The 21,142-nt window shown below is 60.1% G+C and overlaps 1 protein-coding gene across 1 annotated transcript; it reads left to right on the top strand.

Annotated features, from left to right (window-relative positions):
* The first annotated feature begins 380 nt into the window (after positions 1–380).
* On the top strand, positions 381–19,669 carry Mmp15 (matrix metallopeptidase 15). The gene is made up of 10 exons (XM_047527301.1): positions 381–1,162; positions 11,154–11,302; positions 11,939–12,064; positions 13,034–13,341; positions 13,660–13,821; positions 14,674–14,918; positions 15,307–15,445; positions 16,299–16,449; positions 16,605–16,720; positions 17,866–19,669. The coding sequence occupies exons 1-10, from the start codon at positions 1,001–1,003 to the stop codon at positions 18,300–18,302; spliced, it is 1,995 nt and encodes a 664-aa protein (XP_047383257.1). The 5' UTR covers positions 381–1,000; the 3' UTR covers positions 18,303–19,669.
* Positions 19,670–21,142: the final 1,473 nt, after the last annotated feature.

Below are 21,142 nucleotides of genomic sequence, written 5' to 3'. Positions count from 1 at the left end.
TCGTTTATTTTAGTCAAAACACGACACTTGGGTCCCTTCCCCAGCCCTCCTCCATGTCCCCCTGTGCCTCAATATCCCCCATTCTCACCCACCAACGACGACGAGGAGGAATCTTCATTCCTCTTCCCTAGGGAGACCACGCCTTCCTTGCGCCCTCCCAAAGGATCCAACTGAGGGTCACCCCCACCTCCAGAACCTGGGATGGAGTGACGTGGGGAGGGCTTGGGAATGTTTGTCGCCATCTGGGAAGAACAGCCCCACCTGCCGGGGCTTGACTACCGGCACCTGCTACTCGGAAGCTTCGGGTTAGGGAACTGCCCCCAGCCCCCGCCAGGGCCCGCACTCAGAGAGAGTACTGGCCCTTTAAGAGCGGCGGCGGCCACAGCGCGCGGGGAGGAGGGTTGCGAGAGCCCGAAGCCGCGCCGAACTCGCCGGGGACGTCGGGCGCCGGCTCCGTGCCTCGCTCGCTCGCTCGCTCGCTCGCTCGGGCCAGTTCCCTGCGCTCCTTCCGGGACTGCCTGGGGACCCCGGCCCTGTTGGGCGCAGCGTTGAGCAGATCCCCGGGCAGGAGGCGCGCGCTCTGGGCAGCGCCGGGCCTTGGGCATGGACAGAGGGAGCTGGGAGCGCAGGGGGCGCCGCGGGTCCGGGCGGCCGGAGCGCTGAGCCAGACAAAGGCTCAGGAGTTGCGCTTGCTCTCGGGAGCCGGGCGCTGGGCGCCGACGCTGCGGGACCCCGCGGCCCGCAGCTCCGGCCCGGCCCCCCTCCCGCGGGCGGGCTCCGCGCGCCCGGACCTGCCCCTGCCCGCTTCTCCTGGAGCTTGGGAATTTGCCGAGGGGACCTGAGCGGCTCCAGCAGGGACCGGGAGCCAGAAGTCCGCCGCGCGCCCGCCGGGCCGGAGCCAGGGAGCGTCGCAAGTTTTCAAGCCGCGCGCGGGGACCCGGCACCCGCGAGCGAACGAGCCCGGCGTACAGCGCTCCAGACTGGACTCGGAGCCGAGAGCATGGGCAGCGACCGGAGCGCGTCCGGACGACCGGGCTGCGCGGGCAGCCTCCTCGGCGGTCGGGAGGCAGCTGCACGGCCCCGGCTGCTACTGCTGCTGATGGTGCTTCTGGGCTGCCTGGGCCGCGGCGCAGCGGCCGAGGACGCAGAAATCCACGCCGAGGTAAGGACCCCCGCCCTGCTCCTTTGCTGGAGGATGGAGAGGGGAGCCACGCCCGCAGCCGGGGGGCCCGGAGGTGGGGGAGCGGAGACGTCAACCCGGCTGGGGGTTGACCAGGAAAGGGGTCCGGGAAGAAAGGGGAGCTGGCCGGCTGCCCCTCCCGAGCTCGCCCTCGTCCCAAACCCTGGAGGGCATAGGGCTTGCGCCCGCCCAGGACCCTGCTCCGCCCCAGCCTGTGTCCCAGGAGCCGCTTCCGCCGCCCCCATCCTTTTCCTCCGGTCCTTCCTTCCCTTGCTGGCTGCCGATTCCTCGAGAGCCGGACTGGCGCGCCCTGATGCTCTTTACAAGTGGGGAGGGGGTTGCTGGGGGTGCCCTGGGCGGAGCGGGAGCTGGGCAGAGCTCCTGCTTGGGTAGCCTCTGGTCTGGCTGACACCTTGCGTTTCCCAGCTGGCCAGGAGGGGGAGGGGGAGGGGTGTGAACCGCCGAGGCAGCAGACTCAGGTTGCAGAGGCGCTTTGGCGACTTTCTAGCGCTTTTGCGCGGAAGCCTCTCTGCACCCGGGTGGAGTCCGAGGCAGATACCCTGTACCCCCAGCACTTCCTCCCACCCGCACCCCTACGCCGAGGCTTGGTAGGAAAGGGTAGACTCCGCGTCTCTTTTCTCTGGAAGCCCGTCTGACGTCCCTACGCGGGCCACTCTCTGGATTGGTCCCGCGGGTGACCAGGCGCGGCCTCCCAGCGCAGAGCCGAGTCCAGTCGCAACTCCAGCTCCAGGGGGTCCCCCAACCCTAGTTCGTTGCCCTAGAGCAAAAAGAGTCGGTCTTCTGACTCCTAAGGTCCTGCTCCCTGCCCTGGACAGGTGATGAGAGGAGTGAGGAGAGGACCACCCTGGAGCCGGCGCCCGGCCGGATAGGCTCGGGCCTCGGTGCCCTTGGGCTGCCCGGGCTGCGGGCCCAGCGAGCGCCTGAGCGCTGTTTCTATTTGCAGCGGGGACGGTGCTCCCTCCCAGCCCTCAGCGGCTTCCCCACCTCCCCTGTCTGCCTGGGAGATTTTTCCGATGGAAGCCTGCCCCTTCCCCGCCCTACTTTAATAAAAGCGTGGAGGAAGGGCAGGGAATTCCTCCCAGGCTCGAGTTTCACCTCCCAACTAGTTCCCCACCTGCTCTGCCCTCCCTCCCTGGCCAGGCCAGGAGAAGCTTCAGGGAGCCCAGCCTTTGCCCAATCCAGCTCCCCCACCCTCCACACACCAATTCTTGCAGGCACAGGCTTATAGGGGGCTTTTGCTAGTGGGGGAGTGTCACCTGCCACTAGAATAGAGAGTACCAAAGAATTTCAAGTCAGATTCACCCTTAAGAACTTTACAATATAATATACATTGGGGTGGCATCTTCATACAGGAAGGATTAGAGAGAGACTAAGCTAGAATTTGGTGGCTGTGCACTGTGAACGGGCATCCTGGATAGCCAGGAGCAGAGATGCTGGGACTTGGGGTTTCTGGGGCTTCCCACTCTTTCCTTTGCTTCTGCAGTTCCATCACCACCCCCCTTCTCTGTGCTGCATCCACAGTTCCACATACCCACAGCTCAGCATCCCTAAGAGACCCCTGGTAGCACTGAAACCTTCAACCTGTACTGTCACTGGCTAGGAATTCCGATTGGCCCCACTCCTTGAGACAACTCAAGTTGGGTCTGGGCTGTGGCTAGAAGGGACTCTGGAAGGTTTAGGAAGCCTGGAATGTTGGAAGCCAGTGACTAGAAGGCTAGAGATAGATGGAAGTGGCGGGGGCTGTAGGTCGGTGGTAGAGTACTTGCCCAGCATGTGCAGGGTCCTGGGTTTGATCCCCAGCAACATCAACAAAAAAATGTGGACAGTCCTAGTCCCTAGAATTGGCTTTGGGGTGTAGGCTGCTCCTGGATTCCCATCAGGAATCTGGGTACAATCTGGGCCCAAAGAGACAGTGGCTTTAGCAGCCAGCCTGTCTATTCAGACTCCTGGCCTGGCTTACACCCTGGTCAGGGCCTCCCTACCTTGGAGAAGGGCTCTAGTCCTTGCCCCAGATTGTCCGCTGCTGCAGACCTCTACGACCAAGCACATTGGCAGCTGAGCCAAAGCCAACCCCTTTCCCCTCCCTTTCAGCCAACCAGGGTAGAAACCTCAGAAGTTTCCCCCAGCTGAATCAGGGAGCCTGGCCTGTGCTAGGAGCCAGCAGACGCTGCACCAGCCAGGTCCCACCCAGAAAGGCTGTCTTGGGGAAGCCACCACTGAGCAACTCTTCTATCCAACTCCCTCCTTTGGACATCAGGTCCCAGCCTCCAGCCATCAGGTACTGAAGCCCCACCTGGCCAAGGTGCCTGCTGTAGCTTTGGGTCAAATGGACAGAGATTCCGGGCCCCCATCAGGTCTCTATCCTGGCTACAGTTACCTGACTGATTTAAGTGCCTTTGGTTGTCACCAGAGAAGGTGTCTTTTCCCACCTGGACCCACCCTCAGCCTTTCTCACCCGCCAGGCACAACTTCAGATGACTCAGCTGCCAGAGTTCACAGGTGTGGTGTCACCACCAAAACAAGGACACACCCATCTCCCTGAACAGACCCAGGAGTGTTTCCCTGCCCCTTCCTGGCCACCAAGTGGATTGAGCAAAGGGATGGGGTCAGCTCCAGTGCTCATTTGGACCTGCCAGCTGCAGCCCCAGGTTTCCACCTCTACTCACATTTCATTGCCGCCCACCTTTCATGGCCGATCTCCTCGTGTGAATGCTCTGTACGTGTGGAGCAGAAACTACAGAGACCCTCTCTCTCCTCTCAAGGAAAAAGGAGTCTATGTCAGGGCCATGTCTCTGGGAATCCACAGTAACTGCTGACACATGGCTTCTCTGCATGTGCTCTTTCCAGTCCCAGAGAGCAGTGCTCTGACCCATGTGATGGGATCGGGCTCTGATTGGGGCTGGGCCTTTCACACTGTCCCTGTGCTTGACTGCCCTTGGGCCTAGCCCATCAGCTGCCTCCTTGCAGAGGACAGCCCAGTGTGTCCCCTCCTCTAAGCAACAAATGGGTGTGACCTGCCCATTATAACTCCTGGACACGGACACCTTCCTTAGGTCCATCACAAAGAGGTGCAGACTCTTAAAAGACATCCCTGCATGTGGACGGGAAATATTCCTACCCTCCCCAAGATGACCTCTGCTAAACGCCCAGCACCCACTGCCCCATCATTGATGCCAGCTTGGAAGGGCAATGCATGGGCCAAGGAAAATTGCCCCCTACCCACCACTTGATTCTGGCTGTCCCTCCACACCCCTGTTGCTTGATCCAGCTCTTCCCTGTCATTGTCACCTCTGCCTAGTTTGGCTTCTACCTGAGTCTAGCTATGGTGGTTGCTGTGGGGTATCACTGCTTCCTGGCTCAGAACAAAGTTGGTACCCTCTATATCATCCTGACTCATGTGGCTTGCACTCTAGGACACTCAGGCAGAAGCAAAGCCCCGTGACCAGTTTTGCTTTGGGTGTGGAGATGTGTTCCCTGAGTCAGCAAAAATAGGGAGAGGTTGGGGACACTGCTGGGCTCCTTCTTCTTCAATTCAAAGAGGGTACTGGAAGCACCCCCAGATAAATGGGAGGACCTTGGACCCGGAAGGTGGCTGAACACTCCAGGCCTGAGACACACAGTAGGTGCCTTTTGGCTGAACAAGCTCCACTGAGGGCTTGAGAATAGGGCTCCCATAGGGCTGCTCCCCAGAAGGACATGGGTTCCAGGGATGCCTGGAGACCAGTAGCCATGGGGCTGGGCCCTTTGGGGGAGGTGGCAAACCTAGGCAAGAATAGCAGAGGCATGTGAGCAGACAAAGAGGGATGTCCCTTACCAAGTCCCATTCTCATGGAGGAAACGGGAGAAAGTGGGCAGGAAGACCCACCCAACCCCTGGCGTCAGGATGGATGGATGGGGACCTGGGACCAGCCCTTAGAGCAGCTGCACATCCTCCTGCCATCTGACGGTCAGGCCCCTGGAGCGGGAAGCCTGGAAGCCAGGGTCTGATTTAGCTCTCCAGGGCCAACCCATAGTTCTGAGTACCACCTTGTCCCGTCCCCCAGAGGGACTGCCACCCTGGAAGGGTGAAGGCCCCCCAGCTCCATGCCCCATGCTTGCAAGTGTGACACCTGGTACATAGAAAGTCCTTAAAAAATAGTAGCAAAACCAGTGACTCTGAGAAGCAAGCAGCATTGACTGTTGGGCCATTCCATTGGGCCTGTCTGAGCCTCAGTTACCTGTCTTTGAAATGGGAATAGTGGAATACCTACTGGAAGGATCACTGAAGAGCTTCATTGCATTTGTGTGCGATCTGAGTGTTGTGTGCAGTGGCCACGTGTGGGGCCCAGAGAGGCCCAGGTGTTCTTTCTGAGCACCCTCAACCTCTTCTGTCCTGGGCGTGGCTAGGGGTGCCCTCTAAACATTTTCACCTTTTGTTGTCTTTTCAACTCTTAGTTGGGTGCTCCATTTTCCCACTGTGTGGGGGAGAAACCTAAGCCTGCAGGGTGAGAGAGAATACCCCAGATTCCACACCTAAGGACCGCAAAGCTGAGATTTAAACCCAGATCAGTGTGGCTTGAGACCCAAGCCTAGGCTGGGTTAAAGGCTGCAGGTCAGAGTGCCATCCTGGGGAGCTTCCACCTGGCAGGAGCCTGCTGGGCCTGAGCCAGGTGAGAAGGAGCTTTCAGGGGTGGGACCAGAACTGCCCTGAGCTGTGTGAGCAGTGTCCCCACCCACCAGCCATCTGCTCCCAGCCCTGTGGGCTGCCCCATCCAATAATCACCTGCAGGGGGAGTTCCAGGTGAGGCCCCAAGGCCTGGCCCCCAGCCAACCCTGAAACTCCTGGTAAACAGAGGTCCCTGTTCACCCGCCCCTGCCCGCTCCCTGGCCAAAGGACTGGTTTGTTTTTTCCTCCAGGTTAAGGAGTGTGGGGTGGGCTGGGGTAAAGAAGTGGCAGGAAGTCTGCCTCCTTCCTGCTTCCCAGGCTGGCTGGTGTCCCCCACCACCAGAGTCCCAGTCTCTTTAAGAGCCATGGTGAGAGGCAGATTTAAGCCCAGATAAGCACCTGTGTCTGCCAACTGTGGATCATGCTGCCCCTAAAGGTATCAAGCAAGCCACCAAGGACTGGCGGCCTGGACGGTCCCCTCTTTCTTTTTTGATTTTGGGGCTAGTTGCCATTTGTCTTCTTAAGCTTGTCCTGCATGACCCCATTTTGCAGAGGAGGGAACTGAGGGTCAGAGAAGTTGCCTTGATCCTGTTCATTTACTCGAAGGCTTGTTATGTGCACAAGCAGTGGGGACCAGGGGGCAGAGGTGACACAGGGAGACTGATTTCTGCTCAGCCCATGGAAGAGCTGTCCAACAGTTGTTGCTGCCCTGAGATGGCCTGGGCTACCCACCTCTGCAGGGGTGCAAGCGGGATGAGTCCCTGACCCAGCTGTGGCCTCAGGGAGTGGCTGGGTGTGATGACATTGAGCCCTTTCTGGCATTAGACTGGATACATCTGGGTCCTTCTCAGGGTCACCCAGCTGGTGAATGGACTCTGGAGGGGACAGGCCTGTTGGCCTCAAGCGTGTGGCTTGCAGGGTCTCTGGATGCCCCATTTAGTCCCTGGCACTGCTGGGAGTACAAAGCCTGGCCTGCTCCCAGGAGCCCTGGGGGCAGGAGTATGGGGTGGGGGAGATGGTGTGATTAGGACTTCACAAGGCCACGAAAGGTTTGGGGGCTGGGTCCATCGCTGGTGGCCCTGACAAGACTCCTTTTGTGCCTGGCTGGGTGAGCCTGCCCAGGTCTGCTCAGATGGCAGAGAACTTGGGCGATAGGCAAAGCAGAGCCCAGTGCCGATTGTCCTTATCGTGGGGGTCTGATAAGGGCCCTGGGGAGGGGCTACTGGCCGACTGCCCTGATCTGGGCCCAGGAGGAGCTTCCGTGGCAGCAGGAACAGGCGCTGGCCCCCGCCCCCATCCCCATGGCCACTTACTGCACAGTATTGATCCGGCGTCGTCTTCTCAGACGCGCCCTCCCTACGGCCTGCCTCCGTATTGTCTCAGCAGTCCTGGGGGAGGGCCGGTGTGGCTCGGTGCCCAGACCCGGCCGGGGATGTTGGGTGTGGGGAGGATTAGAGGCCCTCCCCCAGTGCTGTGCTGGGCACTGTTCCTGAGAGGGCCCAGAGCCCGGCATCCACACACAGGTCAGGATTGCTGGTGGTACTTCAGAAACAGCCCGGTCTGATAGCACTGCCCATGGGCCCACCTCTAGCCCAGATCAGCTGTGTGACCCTGGATGGGCAACACACCCTCTCTGGACCTTCTGTCTGTATCCGGGAATGGTTACATGTTCCTTTACTTTTCAGGGGTGGTTGTGAGCATTCCGTGGGGTGATGAGACTGGACTGCCTGGCCTGGGCTGGATCCTCAGGTGCTCTGTTCATGGCCTCTCTCAGGGCAAGGACTCCGCGGGCCCCTACTCATCTTGCCTGGGGCCGGCCACTCACCTGCAGCATCAATAAATACTTATCGGATGGGATCTGGGGCTCAGGAAAGAAATGATGGGGAGAACCTCGGTGCTGGGGTCCTCTGCAGCACCCCACCCTGTGCTGCAGACGAGAGGGGCCCTCGTGGCCCCGGAAACCTCCTCTCCTCACATTGGGTCTCATGGGAGCAGAAGCAAGCTCTGGTGCACACCCTTCCCTACTCTGCCTCTTACTGACTCCCTGAGCCTCAGTTTCCCCCACCTGAGAAACATTTTTTTTTTTCTATCAGGAATTGAACCCAGAGGCGATTAACCATGGAGGCACATCTCCAGCCCTTTTTATGTTTTATTTAGAGACAGGGTCTCGCTGAGTTGCTTAGGGCCTCGCCAAGTTGCTGAGGCCGGCTCTGAACTCTGATCCTCCTGCCTCAGCCTCCTGAGCCACTGGGATGACAGGTGTGTGCCACCATGTCCAGTGAGGAACAAAGCTTTACCACTTGGCTCACCCCTCCTGTGAGACTCCAGGCCAAGGAAAGGAGAGACTTGTGAGGGGACAGTTTTACAGTCACCTCTAGGAGCTGCAGGAGCTTGAATTGTGCCCTTCCCCACTTTGGGACGGGAGGTCGCAGGCTTGGACCTCCTGTCTGTATCTTGTGCAGCAGCAGGACTCCCTCACCTGGAGGCAGCAGCACCTGCCACACCTGGGCCCCCCTAAGCTGTTCACCCCCCACCCCGTCCTTGCCTCCTGAGCTTGTCACACTTAATGTAGGGGTGGGGCAGGAAACTCTCTCCTGGGCACTGGGGACAGGGAAGAAGCCCACAGCCCAGCGGGAGGTGTCTGCTGCCACCCTGGCTGGTTTATTGGCACTTGGCATGCAGCCGCCTGAGCGCGTGTTTTTGCCAGAGTCGGGCAGCTGTCAGCTTCGCCTCGTCACCCAGAGGCTCGCCTGGCTGGTCTGTGCCAAGACCACGGTTCTACCTACGTCCCTGCCCCCCAAAGGGCGCCACCAGCTCTAGGCCTCTGGCTTGTCATCTCAGCAGTGGCTGTGAGGCCTTTGTCACCGGGAGGCTGAGGGTTCAGGGCTTGGCTAACAAGGAGATGGAAGTTCTTTGCTCCCTGGGCACTTGGAGATTCCTGTCTGTGAGAGGGAGAGTCCACAGGCTCCCTTGGGACTTTCCTGCCACCCCTGAGCTGGCCCTGGGATCAGAGGCCCTGCTGCCCCACTCCCTCTGCTGATTTCTGGAACTCTGCTGCAGACAGGCCAGCTCCTCTCTCCTCCCCAGAGCTCTGCCCTCCCTCTCTCCCCCCTCCTGTCACTCTGCAGACACTGCTAATCAGCCCCTCGGTGGCCCGTGATTGCGCTCCTGGAGATATTTTTACCTTATGCAAATAGGAAATGTAGAGGTGCCCTCACCGTCAGCAGCCCGCCCCCGCCCCTCGCCCTCGGAGCAAAAGCACGGTGGCCTCTCTTTCCTGCATCCTCAGTAAAACTGTATCCACTAATCGGGGTGGACCCGCTGTCCCCTGCCGCCGCCACCACAGGGGTTTCGAGGAGATTCAGTGTTTGGGAAAGGCTGCGGCAGGGCCATGACACTGCCAGTGTGTGACAGGGCTGAGGAGGTGGCGAGGCCACAGCCGCCCCTGTGCAGGGCCCTGGAAGAAGCAGAACGCGACCAGCCCCGGGGACAGCCAGACGGGCCCCTGGTTTCTGTCATCTATGTTTATTGAGCACTTTCTACGTGATCCCTGCAGAAACCCCCAGTCGGGCAGGCCCGTGATGGGCTGGGGCACACGGAGACACAGAGCCAGGTCTCCGGAGCGGCCCGGCTTTGTCCTGCTGCTGCAGTGGAGCTAAGGCTGTTTCTCGGCCCCAAGCCTCCACCCTGCTGCCCTTGCCTGTTCCCCGGGTCCTGAGAGGCCCTGTGCCAGCTGCGGACCAGCCCGCCTCTCCAGCAGCTCCCCCTTCGCAGCCTCGAGGCCGCTGAGCTGGGCTGGCCGATGGCACGGGGCACCGAGAGCGCCAGCAGCTGAGGAGCTGGAGGGTCACTGGAGGCAGGCGGGAGTGTGGTGTGGCCCTGGCTGGTCAACGCAGGCTGTCAATCCAGAGCAGCCACTGTGTCCAGCTCTTGGCCTGCCCTGGACACTGCAGGTATACAGCCCTCGTCCTCCAGGGCCACTCAGGGCGTGGCCATCAGGGTGGGTGAGAAGAGGCGGGAAGGACAGCTTGCCTGTGACTGAGGCCCCAGCGGCCTTGAGGGCGTGAGGGGCCGGAGGAGTCGCCTTTCCCCATTACTCAGTCTGCCTTTCCTGTGCTTCTGCCCTCCAGCTGCGACTGCCTGTGTCACAGGGTGTAAAATCCTGCCCTGTGGGTTCCCTGGTCTCCCCGAGCCTGCGAGCCCTGGAGGGCAGACCCTGTCTCCCAGGGTCCCCCGCTGCCCCAGTTCCCCAACTTAGGGAGGGTGCCCCAAAACATTTGGCTGGATGGGTGGACAGACTGACTAATGGTTGGACAGAGGGATGCGACTTGCCTAGCAAGCTCTGAAAGGCGTAGCACACATCCATTGTGTGTCAGACGCTTTCCCCAAGGCTGTCTCCCTCAAATCTCACCCCAACAACTCCACCATTCCCCGTTTTGCAGATGAGGAAACTGAGGCCCAGAGAAAATGGTTTGCGGCAGGCAGAGCACCACGGTGCAGGCCTGTAATCCCAGCTTAGAAGAGGCTTGGGAAGGAGGATTTTTAAGGTTGAGGCCAGCCTCAGCAATTTAGCAAGACCATCTCAAAATTAAAAAATAAAAAGGGCTGAGGACGTAGCCCCTGGGTTCAATCCCCAGTACTAAAAAACAGTTTGTGGCAGAACGCAGCCTGACTTTAGGTCTCCATCCCCTACCCTTGGATCTGATTGGGCTGCTTGAATCTGTCTGCCCTCTTCTCAAGAGATTTAGGGTCTGCTGGGAGCAACCCTGAGGATCTGGTTTTCCTAGTTGGTTAGTCCTCAAGAGATTCTGAACCCTGAGTTCCCCAGCAGCCTCCTGCAGTGGTAGGAGCCCACTCAGGAGGGACCAGTGCAGTAATAAGGACAGCTACTCTAGATGTCATCACAGACACAACCTTGTCCTCAAGGGGGAAGACAGACAGTAATGCCCTAAGTGAAGCATACAGCAGGTCAGAGGCGGTAGAGGGAAGTGGGGTGCAGGAGATGGTCAGCGGGTCTTTTCCCAGCAGGATTGGATGCTGGTTGTTAGGTCAGACAGCTAGGGTGGGGTCAGGTAGTAAGGGTCTTGTAGCTCCTTAAGAATGGGCTTTCCTCGGCGAAGTCATGTAAGGTTCTAAGCAGAGGACTTGTGAAGGCCTTTCATTCTCCTCAAGTGAGAACAGACGAGGAGCCGGAGGCAGGGAGGTGGGACCTGAGGCTGGGGTAGGGTTAGAGCTGGTGGCGCATACTGTGCATGTTTGGAGGGTGGAGGGCCAGGTCCAGCTGACAGGATTGTGACTTCTTTGCAGAACTGGCTGCGGCTCTACGGTTACCTGCCTCAGCCTAGCCGCCACATGTCCACCATGCGTTCTGCCCAGATCCTGGCCTCTGCCCTGGCGGAGATGCAGCGCTTCTACGGGATCCCTGTCACGGGTGTGCTGGATGAAGAGACCAAGGCGTGAGTCTCTGGCTCCTCCCAGACCCCATGTGTTCCTCTGGCCTGTTCTCTGTAGGGCTTGGGTCTGTGGAGATTCCAGAAAAGAGTGGCCTAGATAAGAAGTGGCAGATGATTTGGTCTTCCATGCTGATTCTGACTGGTTGTAGTGGCTGCCTGAAAATGTGTTGAGAAAGCTTCTGAGGCAGAATCCAGACTTGGCAGCGAGGGGTCTAGTGATTGATTAGTGGTGTCTGCCACAGGCATGGGAATGGGGAGGTTCAGTCCACAGGCCCTGGATAGGATGTCCTAGTGGGGCCTTATTCTGAATCTAAGAGGTCAGGTGACTCAAAGCCGCATCGTTGAGAAGCACTGGACATAACACACCAAGGACAGGTGGCCTTAAGAGCAGCCCTCCTGTTCTTGAGTACACTGGTAAAATGGGACTTGCTCCATCAAGTCGCTGCTGGACGCTCAGCGGTCCAGTGCAAGATCATTTTGCCCACTTCACTGGAATGAGAGCCGAGTGTCCCCACCCCTTTCACCTCCACACTAGAGGCATCTGGGAGGCGGGAGGGGCCTGGCAGGAGGTGGGCTGCTTGGAAGAGGCAGAGCTGAAACAGGCACGCTCTGAGCTCACCCTGCACACCTGTGGCCCAGGTGGATGAAGCGGCCCCGCTGCGGGGTGCCAGACCAGTTTGGGGTGCGCGTGAAAGCCAACCTGCGGCGGCGGAAGCGCTATGCCCTCACTGGGCGGAAATGGAACAACCACCACCTGACCTTCAGGTAGGGGCCCTGCTGCCCAGGCCACTGTCCCACCCTCTCGGCGGCTGAACCCCAGGCTTCCTCTCCCAGCAGCTCGCTCTGGGGGGCCGTCTAGACAGTCCCCGCAGCTCCCATGCTGGTGAGAGCAGCCACGCATTCTAGGATCTTTCTCCAGAGAGGGTCAGGACCCCTGGAGCTACTTCCGTTCTGTCCTTCCCTGCCTCCCACTGTCAGCAGTTAGGCAGCCGCAAGGGGCTCCCGTACCAGTAGGTTCTGGGGCGGAGGCTGGAGTGTGGGAATCCAGGCACCCGTCGTGAGCAGAGCAAGTCCCCTGCAGAACCCCCAAGCAGAGTGAGCCTGTAGCCAATGGCGGTCCTAAAGGACTCCCTGTTCTGGTCCAGCCACAACCCCTGCCCAGCTTCACCCAAGAAAGAACAATTTCCAAGACTATAGACCTCCGGCCCTGGAGTAATTCATGGTCTGATTGGCCAGATCTCCCTCCCTCTCCCCCTTTCATGGAAGTCTGTCCAGCTTGATCTGAGTGACCTGGACAGCAGGTTCTGCACAGGGACCCCATGCAGAAAATACTACCTGCCCTTCCCATTGTACAGATGAAGAAACAAATTCAGAATCTAAGTCACTTGCCCAAGGTCACATCGAGGGTGTTAGAACCAGGTCTTGAACTTGGGTCTGCCTGGCCCTGGGGTCAATGTTCAGGACAGCTTGGCCTATCTCCCCAACCTCAGCCACCTGCATCCCCAGCCACGAAGCTTCCGTACTATTATTAACTTACTGTCTTTCTTACTTAAAAATCAGCTTCTGTGCCACCGTGTAGAATTTTAATGAAGTACTGGATTTGCAAATGCTAATTCACATCAGAATAAACTAATGGTTGGTCCTGACCGTTTTGTGTGCATTCTTGGGAACCTGCCAGCAGAGGACAGTAGCCCGGGGCCCGCATCCGTTCACATCCTTCCCACCCACCCACAGCATCCAGAACTACACGGAGAAGCTGGGCTGGCACCACTCGCTGGAGGCCGTGCGCAGGGCTTTCCGCGTGTGGGAGCAGGCCACACCCCTGACCTTCCAGGAGGTGCCCTACGAGGACATCCGGCTACGGCGGCAGAAGGAAGCCGACATCATGGTACTCTTTGCCTCTGGCTTCCACGGTGACAGCTCACCATTTGATGGCACGGGTGGCTTTCTGGCCCACGCCTATTTCCCTGGCCCTGGCCTGGGTGGGGACACCCATTTCGACGCAGATGAGCCCTGGACCTTCTCCAGCACTGACCTGCATGGTGAGGACAGCTGGCCAGGGTGGGGGCAGGGCCAGCAGCACCTGGGCTAGGCACGGCCCCTCTGAGTGGGTGCAGCAGCTGCAGGGTCAGGAAGGGAGAGTGTCCCCTGTTTGGGTCTCTGGAGACCTGCTCGACCTCGGTCTGTTGTCCCACCATCTCCAAGGGGAGGTAGGTAGAGAAGGGTTTGCTGTACCTTTCTCAGGTGGGGACGTTAGGGGTCAGAAGAGAGAAGCCAGGGTTGGGGGGGGTGCTCTGGGGAGGAACTGGGTGGCCAGGTTCTGGGACAGGGCAGAGTGACCGGGCTGCCCACTCCTGCAGGGAACAACCTCTTCCTGGTTGCGGTGCACGAGCTGGGCCACGCGCTGGGCCTGGAGCACTCGAGCAACCCCAGCGCCATCATGGCGCCTTTCTACCAGTGGATGGACACCGACAACTTCCAGCTGCCTGAGGATGACCTCCGGGGCATCCAGCAGCTCTACGGTGAGTGGACTGTGACCAGTCCCAGTCTGCCTGCCCTCGCCCAGCCCTGTGAGACGCAGGCACTGATTCTCTGCCCTCTCCGAGGATCAGTAACGGAGCCACTTGGAAAGTGGTGGTGTTGGAAGTCAGACCCAGGGCTGACCCATGTCAGCCTGGCCCTCACCCAGGGTCTCGCCGTGGCTCCAGGCTGCAGCCCTGGGGGAGTCACTAGAGTAAGGGTCCCCAGGGTCCCAGGACCCACCTCCACCACCACTGTTCCCACCCGAACCTGTCACGGGCCTTCACCTGAGAATTGCTAGTTTGTTACTTTCCTGGTGGCTTTCCCAGTGGCGAGGGCTCCTGAGGGCCAGTTCCATGGGCCAGAGCCCTCACTCTGCCCACACTGAGCCCTCCTCGGGGCTGGCAGCTCTGGCCTTGCAAGGCATTTGATAGATTCCACCCCTTCCACCGTCCCTGCATCCCCAGCAGTTGGGTAACAAGACATGCACTTGGCAGAGTTCAAGGTCCCTGATGCCAGAGCTGTGCCCTTATCTCTGGAGGAGTCCCGCTTCCTGGTGTGGGCATCCTGAGGCAAGTGGCCCGAGGGAAACCAAGGCAGGCAGCCTTGGAGTGCAGTGACCCAAGTCCAGTGGGGAGGTCCAGGAAGGGACTGTATGGAAGAGAACTCAGGGTCCCCCTGAGGATGATGGTGGGCATGGGGGAGGGGTCTGCTGTGGGCAGACAGGACCTTTCTCCAGGGTAACCTGCTACTGCCCGGTCCCCATCCCCTCCTAGGATTCTGAGCTGGAGAAGCTCATCCTGTCTGGGTCTGGAGCTGCCCCCTCACTTCTTGCTTCCTGCTTTTTGCTGCAGGCACCCCAGATGGTCAGCCACAGCCCACCCGGCCTCTCCCCACCGTGACACCCCGGCGGCCAGACCATCGACCTCCCCGCCCCCCCCAGCCACCTCCCCCAGGCGGGAAGCCAGACAGGCCCCCAAAGCCAGGCTCCCCAGCCCAGCCCCGAGCCACAGAGCGGCCTGACCAGTACGGCCCCAACATCTGCGACGGGGACTTTGACACGGTGGCCATGCTTCGCGGGGAGATGTTCGTGTTCAAGGTCTGGTCCCGCGCTCCTGGTGCCTCCCCGACCCCCAGCCCCTTGGCCCAGGCTCAGAGCAGGAGGGCTCCCACCCAGTCCACCCAGAGCCTTACCTGCCTGGCGACTTGGGCACCCTTGTCCCTCCCTCACTGAGCTGCCCCAAGGGGCCATCAGACCCTGATGAGGAAGAAACCAGCCCAGGAGGGTGAGGGACTTGCTGAGGGTCCCGTGACAAGCCCAGGTGCCAGCTGCCCAGCCCAGGTCTCACCCTGGGCCTGCCCTGGCTCCGCCTAGCTCAGTGTCGCAGTGACCTCCCCCAGACCCTCTCTGACCTGGGAAGGGGTGGTGAGGGTCAGGCCTCCCCAGGCAAGGCCCAGCTGCCCACCAACACCACGCCTCCCCCCAGGGCCGCTGGTTCTGGCGAGTCCGGCACAACCGTGTCCTGGACAACTATCCCATGCCCATTGGCCACTTCTGGCGTGGTCTGCCCAGTGACATCAGCGCTGCCTACGAGCGCCAGGATGGTCGTTTTGTCTTTTTCAAAGGTGAGCTGGGCAGGCGTGGGGGAGGGGCCGGGCAGCTTCATGCCCTGACCTCTGGCTCAGCTGGACCTGAGGGGAAGAGGAGGGGCACAGGGTTGTGGCTCCTGTTGCCACCTGTCCCCTGAGTTCACTCTGGGAGGATGGGGACACCTGCGGGCAGTGACTATACCTAGTGGTAAGGTGAGGTGGGGAGGTAGACAGAAGCCAGGAGCATCAGGTGGACCTGGAACCGGGCAACCTGGAGGCCGCCCAGATTGGGGGTGAGTATCTGTCCACAGGGGCGTGGCCTCATCTCTCTCCATCCTTGCCTCTTATCCTCATGAGCGCACATCCTCACGAGAGCAGGTCCCCCAGGCCCACCTGGGGGCAGGAATTCTGCGGTCTGCTACAGACCTTGAGGGACAACTTGCCCCTGATGGACGGCTGTGTCTCCAGCCCCGCTAGCTTGAGCCCAGAGGAGGCAGGAGTTACCGGGCTCACGCTAAAGCGGCGGGCGGTGGGCCACTGAGGAGTCCCAGGGGCCAGGCAGAGACCCCATTCCCCTGTCTAAACAAGAACTCGGTGGGTGAAGGGCTCTTAGTGTCTGGGTGTGTCTGGGTGTGTCTGGGTGTGATCACTGACCTGCACACATGGAAACGAATGTGTCACTGGCGTCCCTGAGAGCGCAGCTTCCCCTCCATGGGTGCTGGGAGGTGCACTCTACCTGGTCCTGGCGTGTGGATGTCCACCTCTCGTATGGACAGTGCTGTATGCTGAGAAGAATGGGTTTGTGGGCCCAGAAGGGCATTTCCTGAGCCCCCACCCTACGCACACTCCCCCCAGGTGCCTCCTCACGCACCTCCCGCTCCTCCTCCAGGTGACCGATACTGGCTCTTCCGAGAAGCAAACCTGGAGCCTGGCTACCCACAGCCGCTGACCAGCTATGGCCTGGGCATCCCCTATGACCGCATCGACACGGCCATCTGGTGGGAGCCCACAGGTCACACCTTCTTCTTCCAAGAGGACAGGTGAGTGGCACACTCCCTCCCCTAAAGGGAGGAGGCCCCAACCTGACTCCCCTGCCCCCTGCGAGGCCTATCCAGAAAGAGCCCACTGCCTGTGGGGGACGGGACCCGGTCCCAGCAGGGTCTCTAGGTCCACAGCCTGGTGCTTCTGGTCACAGGTACTGGCGCTTCAATGAGGAGACACAGCACGGAGACCCCGGCTACCCCAAGCCCATCAGCGTCTGGCAGGGGATCCCCGCTTCCCCCAAAGGGGCCTTCCTGAGTAATGATGCAGGTACCAGCCAGCCAACCCTCTCCCGGTGTGCATGTACTCTACCGCCTGCCACATGAGCAGGGGACATGACTGCCCGAAGTCCTTCAGCATTGCAGTGGCATGTATGGGGACAGCTATGTCGGGTCTGGCCCTCCCCTTTTTAAGGACAGGCAGACTGAACCAGAGTCTTGAGCAGAGAGCCTCAAAGCTCACAGGTAGGAAGCTGTGGAGTCCGGGTCTGCCCAGGCCAGCCTGCGTCCAGACCTGGAACTCAGAACTGCCCTGCAGCCCGCAGCATCCAGCTTTGCACAGCTTAAGGGAGCCTGCAGCTGGAGCAGGTGGACTTGCTCAGAGAACTGAGGGCAGAGTCCTCCCAGGGCGCCACTGGCCCATCTAGAAGGGAAATCCGGTTTATCATGCAACCCAGTGACAAGGGGCTGCGGCTCTTTCATTTCTCCAGCAGGGTCTCTGGTGCATTTTAGAAAACCACTAGCCCTCCTCCTTGGGTTCCAGAGTCTCAGGCTCGGAGGAGACCGGGCTTGCTTTGCCAGCACTCAGCATGGCCACACAGCTTCCACATGTGGGCGTGTCCCTCTGCAGCTGCTCTGTTCACATTGTGTTCAGCAGAGCCCAGACTCACCCCTTGCTCAAACCCGGCCCTTCCCGGTGTCAAGGGGACACAGGCAAGGTGCCCAAGGCCAGAGAGCCAGTGCAAGGCAACATCGAGTTCCGCTCCGGGTCCATGCAGGCTCACGGCCACGTCACCACACAGTCCCTTCTGTGTGGGGTCAAGCTGACGCCTGGATGAGGCAGCAGGCTTCCCTGCGAGCAGCCAGCAGGCTGTACCCCATTAACCCAGTCAGGGAGACTGGGGTTCTGGCCATGCCCTTGACCCAGGGTCTTCTCAGCCTATCCCCTATAAGACAGGAAAATGGCAGATTTGAAAACATTCAGGAAAGCAAGTGAGGAGGAGGAGTGTGTTTGGTCTTGTTCTTGGCGCTGGAGACGGGACCCAGCTAAGCACGGCTTCACCACCGAGCTGCAGCCCCAGCCCCAGGGAGGGGGCCTGAAAACTAGCCCCTCAGTCCATCCGGGTCATCTTTGAGGGTCTCTGGCTGGTTGGTAGGGCCTGGCCTGAAGCTACCCTGGCCTTCTTGTCCCCGCAGCCTACACCTACTTCTACAAGGGCACCAAGTACTGGAAATTTGACAATGAGCGCCTGCGGATGGAACCCGGCTACCCCAAGTCCATCCTGAGGGACTTCATGGGCTGCCAGGAGCAGGCGGAGCCTGGACCCCGATGGCCGGATGTAGCCCGTCCGCCCTTCAACCCTGACGGGGGTGCGGAGCCCGGGGTGGACGGCGATGGTGCGGAGGGTGGCGTGGGGGGCGGGGCGGGGACAGAGGAGGACGGGGACGGGGGCAGCCGCGTGGTGGTGCAGATGGAGGAGGTGGCACGGACGGTGAACGTGGTCGTCGTGCTGGTGCCGCTGCTGCTGCTGCTCTGCATCCTGGGCCTGGCCTACGCCCTGGTGCAGATGCAGCGCAAGGGCGCGCCGCGGGTGCTGCTCTACTGCAAGCGCTCCCTGCAGGAGTGGGTCTGACCCCGCTCCGCCTGGCGCTCGGGCCAGGGTGGCTCCTGTGGTTACGGGGGCTCCCTGGGGCACCCCAGCAGCAGCGGGGGGCTCTCTCAGCCCTCCGGGTCTGCACACACCTCCTGTCAGTCCTTGTTTATTTATGCCTAGGGATTTTTTTTTTTTTTTTTTTTTTTTTTGGCACCTTAACAGATTTGTTTCTGCTTTCTTGACTAAAGCAGAGTGCTTAGAATTTTCTAAATGTACTTCTGCTGCAGTTAGGGAAGCAGGCCCTCATCCACCTGTGGCTTGACCACAGCCAGAGGAACAAGGGACAGAGACCCACCTCTGGGAGGTGGCACAAGGGTTGTGGAACTTCTTCCAACCCTGGCCATAACCAGGGGCCCTGTTTGCCTTGAAGGGACCCAACTGGGTCCCCACCTTCCTGAGTCTCTCTGCCTTAGGAAGAGCTTTTCACCCAGGGGCAACCCCCAGTTGCGAGCAGTCCACCGGCCTCTGAGTCGCATCTTGCCTCCTTCCCAGCCCACCTGACAGCCCCAGCAGCCCTGCTCCCCCCACCCCACCCTGGCCAGCTGGCAGCTCCCACACCCCTCAGGCCACACCTCCTTCCCACTCGGGAATGGGCCCTGGGCCTGCCTCACCAAGGACCAAAGGGAGTCTGCCAAGGACCTGCCCAGCGCCAGCTCTGACCTCGCCCCCGGCCTGCACTTCCTTCTCAGCTGTGACCCGTCTGCTCCCTCCCGGGCCTCCCCACCCTCTCCCACTCACATCCGTCCTCAGGGGTCTGCCCCAGTTTCAGGCTCCTGCTACCAGTGTCCCCGACCCTTGCAATGAGAGGGGGCTGCTGGTGCCCAGGCTGGGGCAGAGGATACAGACAGGTGCCAATAGTGGGGTGCCCACAGTGCTATAAGTCAGGCTTAGGGGATCCCTTGACTCCAGCTCCCTTCCCCCAGGGGACACAGGCCAGCAGCGTATCCCCCGCCGGAGCCCACTGTGGCCTGGAAGGCCTCCTGGGCCCCGCCTGGGGGTGGGGGGCGGGGGTTCCCTTACTCTTCTCCTTCCCAACGTCAGCAGGAGGCTGAGGCTGCTGGGGGAAATGGTACTGTACAGCCGGCTCTGTCCCCTCGGCGTCCCCCAAGTCCTGAGCAAGTGGGCTGTGCCACCCTGTGGGCACTGGGGGCAGGGGGCGGGGTTCTGCCAGCCTCTCTCTACCTGGTGCTGAGTGCGAGTCCAGCAGCTGCCCCCGTCATCACCTCTGCAGAACTGGAGAGCCAGCGAGGGGTGGGGGTGGAGGGCGGGTGTCCACCCCCCTGTATATTTCTGCAAATAATCTGCACTGATTAAATATACAGCCGGCGAGTGTGGCCTTGTTTGTAAGAGACCTTGGCCTGCAGGTGGCAGGGGGTCAAGTCCGAGGATGAGAGGGCTTGACCTCCGTGCTCAGGAGACCTTGTCTCCAGCTCACTGGAGGTTTTTCCCAATGACCTTTGGAAACAATGCCCTGGGAGGGCCAGTGTTTGGGGGCGGGTGGGAGGTGGCTGCCCTCAATGGACCATGGGAGGGAGTGGCAGGGCCTGGGGCCAGCCTGCTGGGTGGGGCAGGGAAGGGGTGTGGAATTTATTTGTGGTCATTGGTGGAGAGAAAGAAGGCCCAGCTCCCCACATCCCTCCACATCTAGTAATGGAAAGAGCCAGACCAGGCCGCCCAACCTTCACCTCCCAGACTAGGTTCTGGGCAACCTGAGGCCTGTCTGGAACAGGAGCCCAGAGCTGGGCACACAGAGAATTGGGAAATGGGCCCACTCTGGTTCCATAAGTTCCCCTCACTCTATGAAGAGACCTGCCGTCTCGTCCTTCAAGAAGCAGAAAATCCCACCACAGGCCTGCTTAGGCCACAGATGGCCATGCAGACAGCAGAGACCAAGGCGTTGCTGGCCTGGGGTCCTATGAGCCAGAGGTCTGCTTTAGACTCCACGTCTGTTGGGTGCTCAGCTGGGCCCCCAAGAATGCGATGATCAGCCCTACTGGAGCCCACCTCAATCTTGGAGCAGGCAGGGTCCCCCAACCTGTTCCAGGCTCAGTGCTCCCCACCCCTTCCTCTCTGTGTGGGGACCGGCTGAGGAGAGTGGGAACTGCTGGCCTATCTAGGAAGCAGCCTTTAAGCTGGGCCTCCGTCGCAGTAGGGGGGTCCAGGGAGGCACCATCTCAGCTTCCCAGTTGCAGAAGCCACTGGGCCCCACCCTAGGCTGCCTTCTGCCTGCAGCCCTAGGTTAGAGAGGTCACCAGGCAGGTGGAGCGTCATGTGGGGCCCAGGTACAAGAAGAGGATGAGAACTCCCCTCAGCTCTGGGCTGCAACCAGAGAATCCCGGTGGATGGAGCCCCCGTCCCTCTGAAGAGCACCGTTATCCTCACTCACTCAGAAGGATCCTCACTTCCTCTGAGGGGCTTCCAGAGAGAGGGGGGATACCCGGGGCGCCTGTCACGCCAGATGCCGCAGCCCAGGTCTGTCTGGGGCCTAACCCTACCTTCTCCCAGGACTAAACAGCAGCCTGCGTCTTTAAATGTTTGGTTTTTTAAAATGTGACTGTAACTTAAACTCACCTTGGATCCCTCAGAAGCCCCATTTCCTCTTCATTGTTTTTCCTTTACATGTTGCTAATGCCCACGTTAAGAGAATGAAGACATTAAAGAAACAAAGGGCCGGGGCCAGAGCTCAGTGGTCGAGCGCTTGCCTAGCATGCCAGAGGCACTGGGTTGGATCCTTGGCACCACATAAAAATAAATAAATAAATGTATAAAAAGTAAATAAAGAAATCCAAAGAGCTGGGCTGTGGCTAGAGTCCAGGTGC

The sequence above is a fragment of the Sciurus carolinensis genome, chromosome 16 (genome assembly GCF_902686445.1).
Source record: "Sciurus carolinensis chromosome 16, mSciCar1.2, whole genome shotgun sequence".
Taxonomy (NCBI): domain Eukaryota; kingdom Metazoa; phylum Chordata; class Mammalia; order Rodentia; family Sciuridae; genus Sciurus; species Sciurus carolinensis.
The sequence above is the reverse complement of the archived record's forward strand: the minus strand, read 5'-3'. Positions and strand labels throughout refer to the sequence as shown.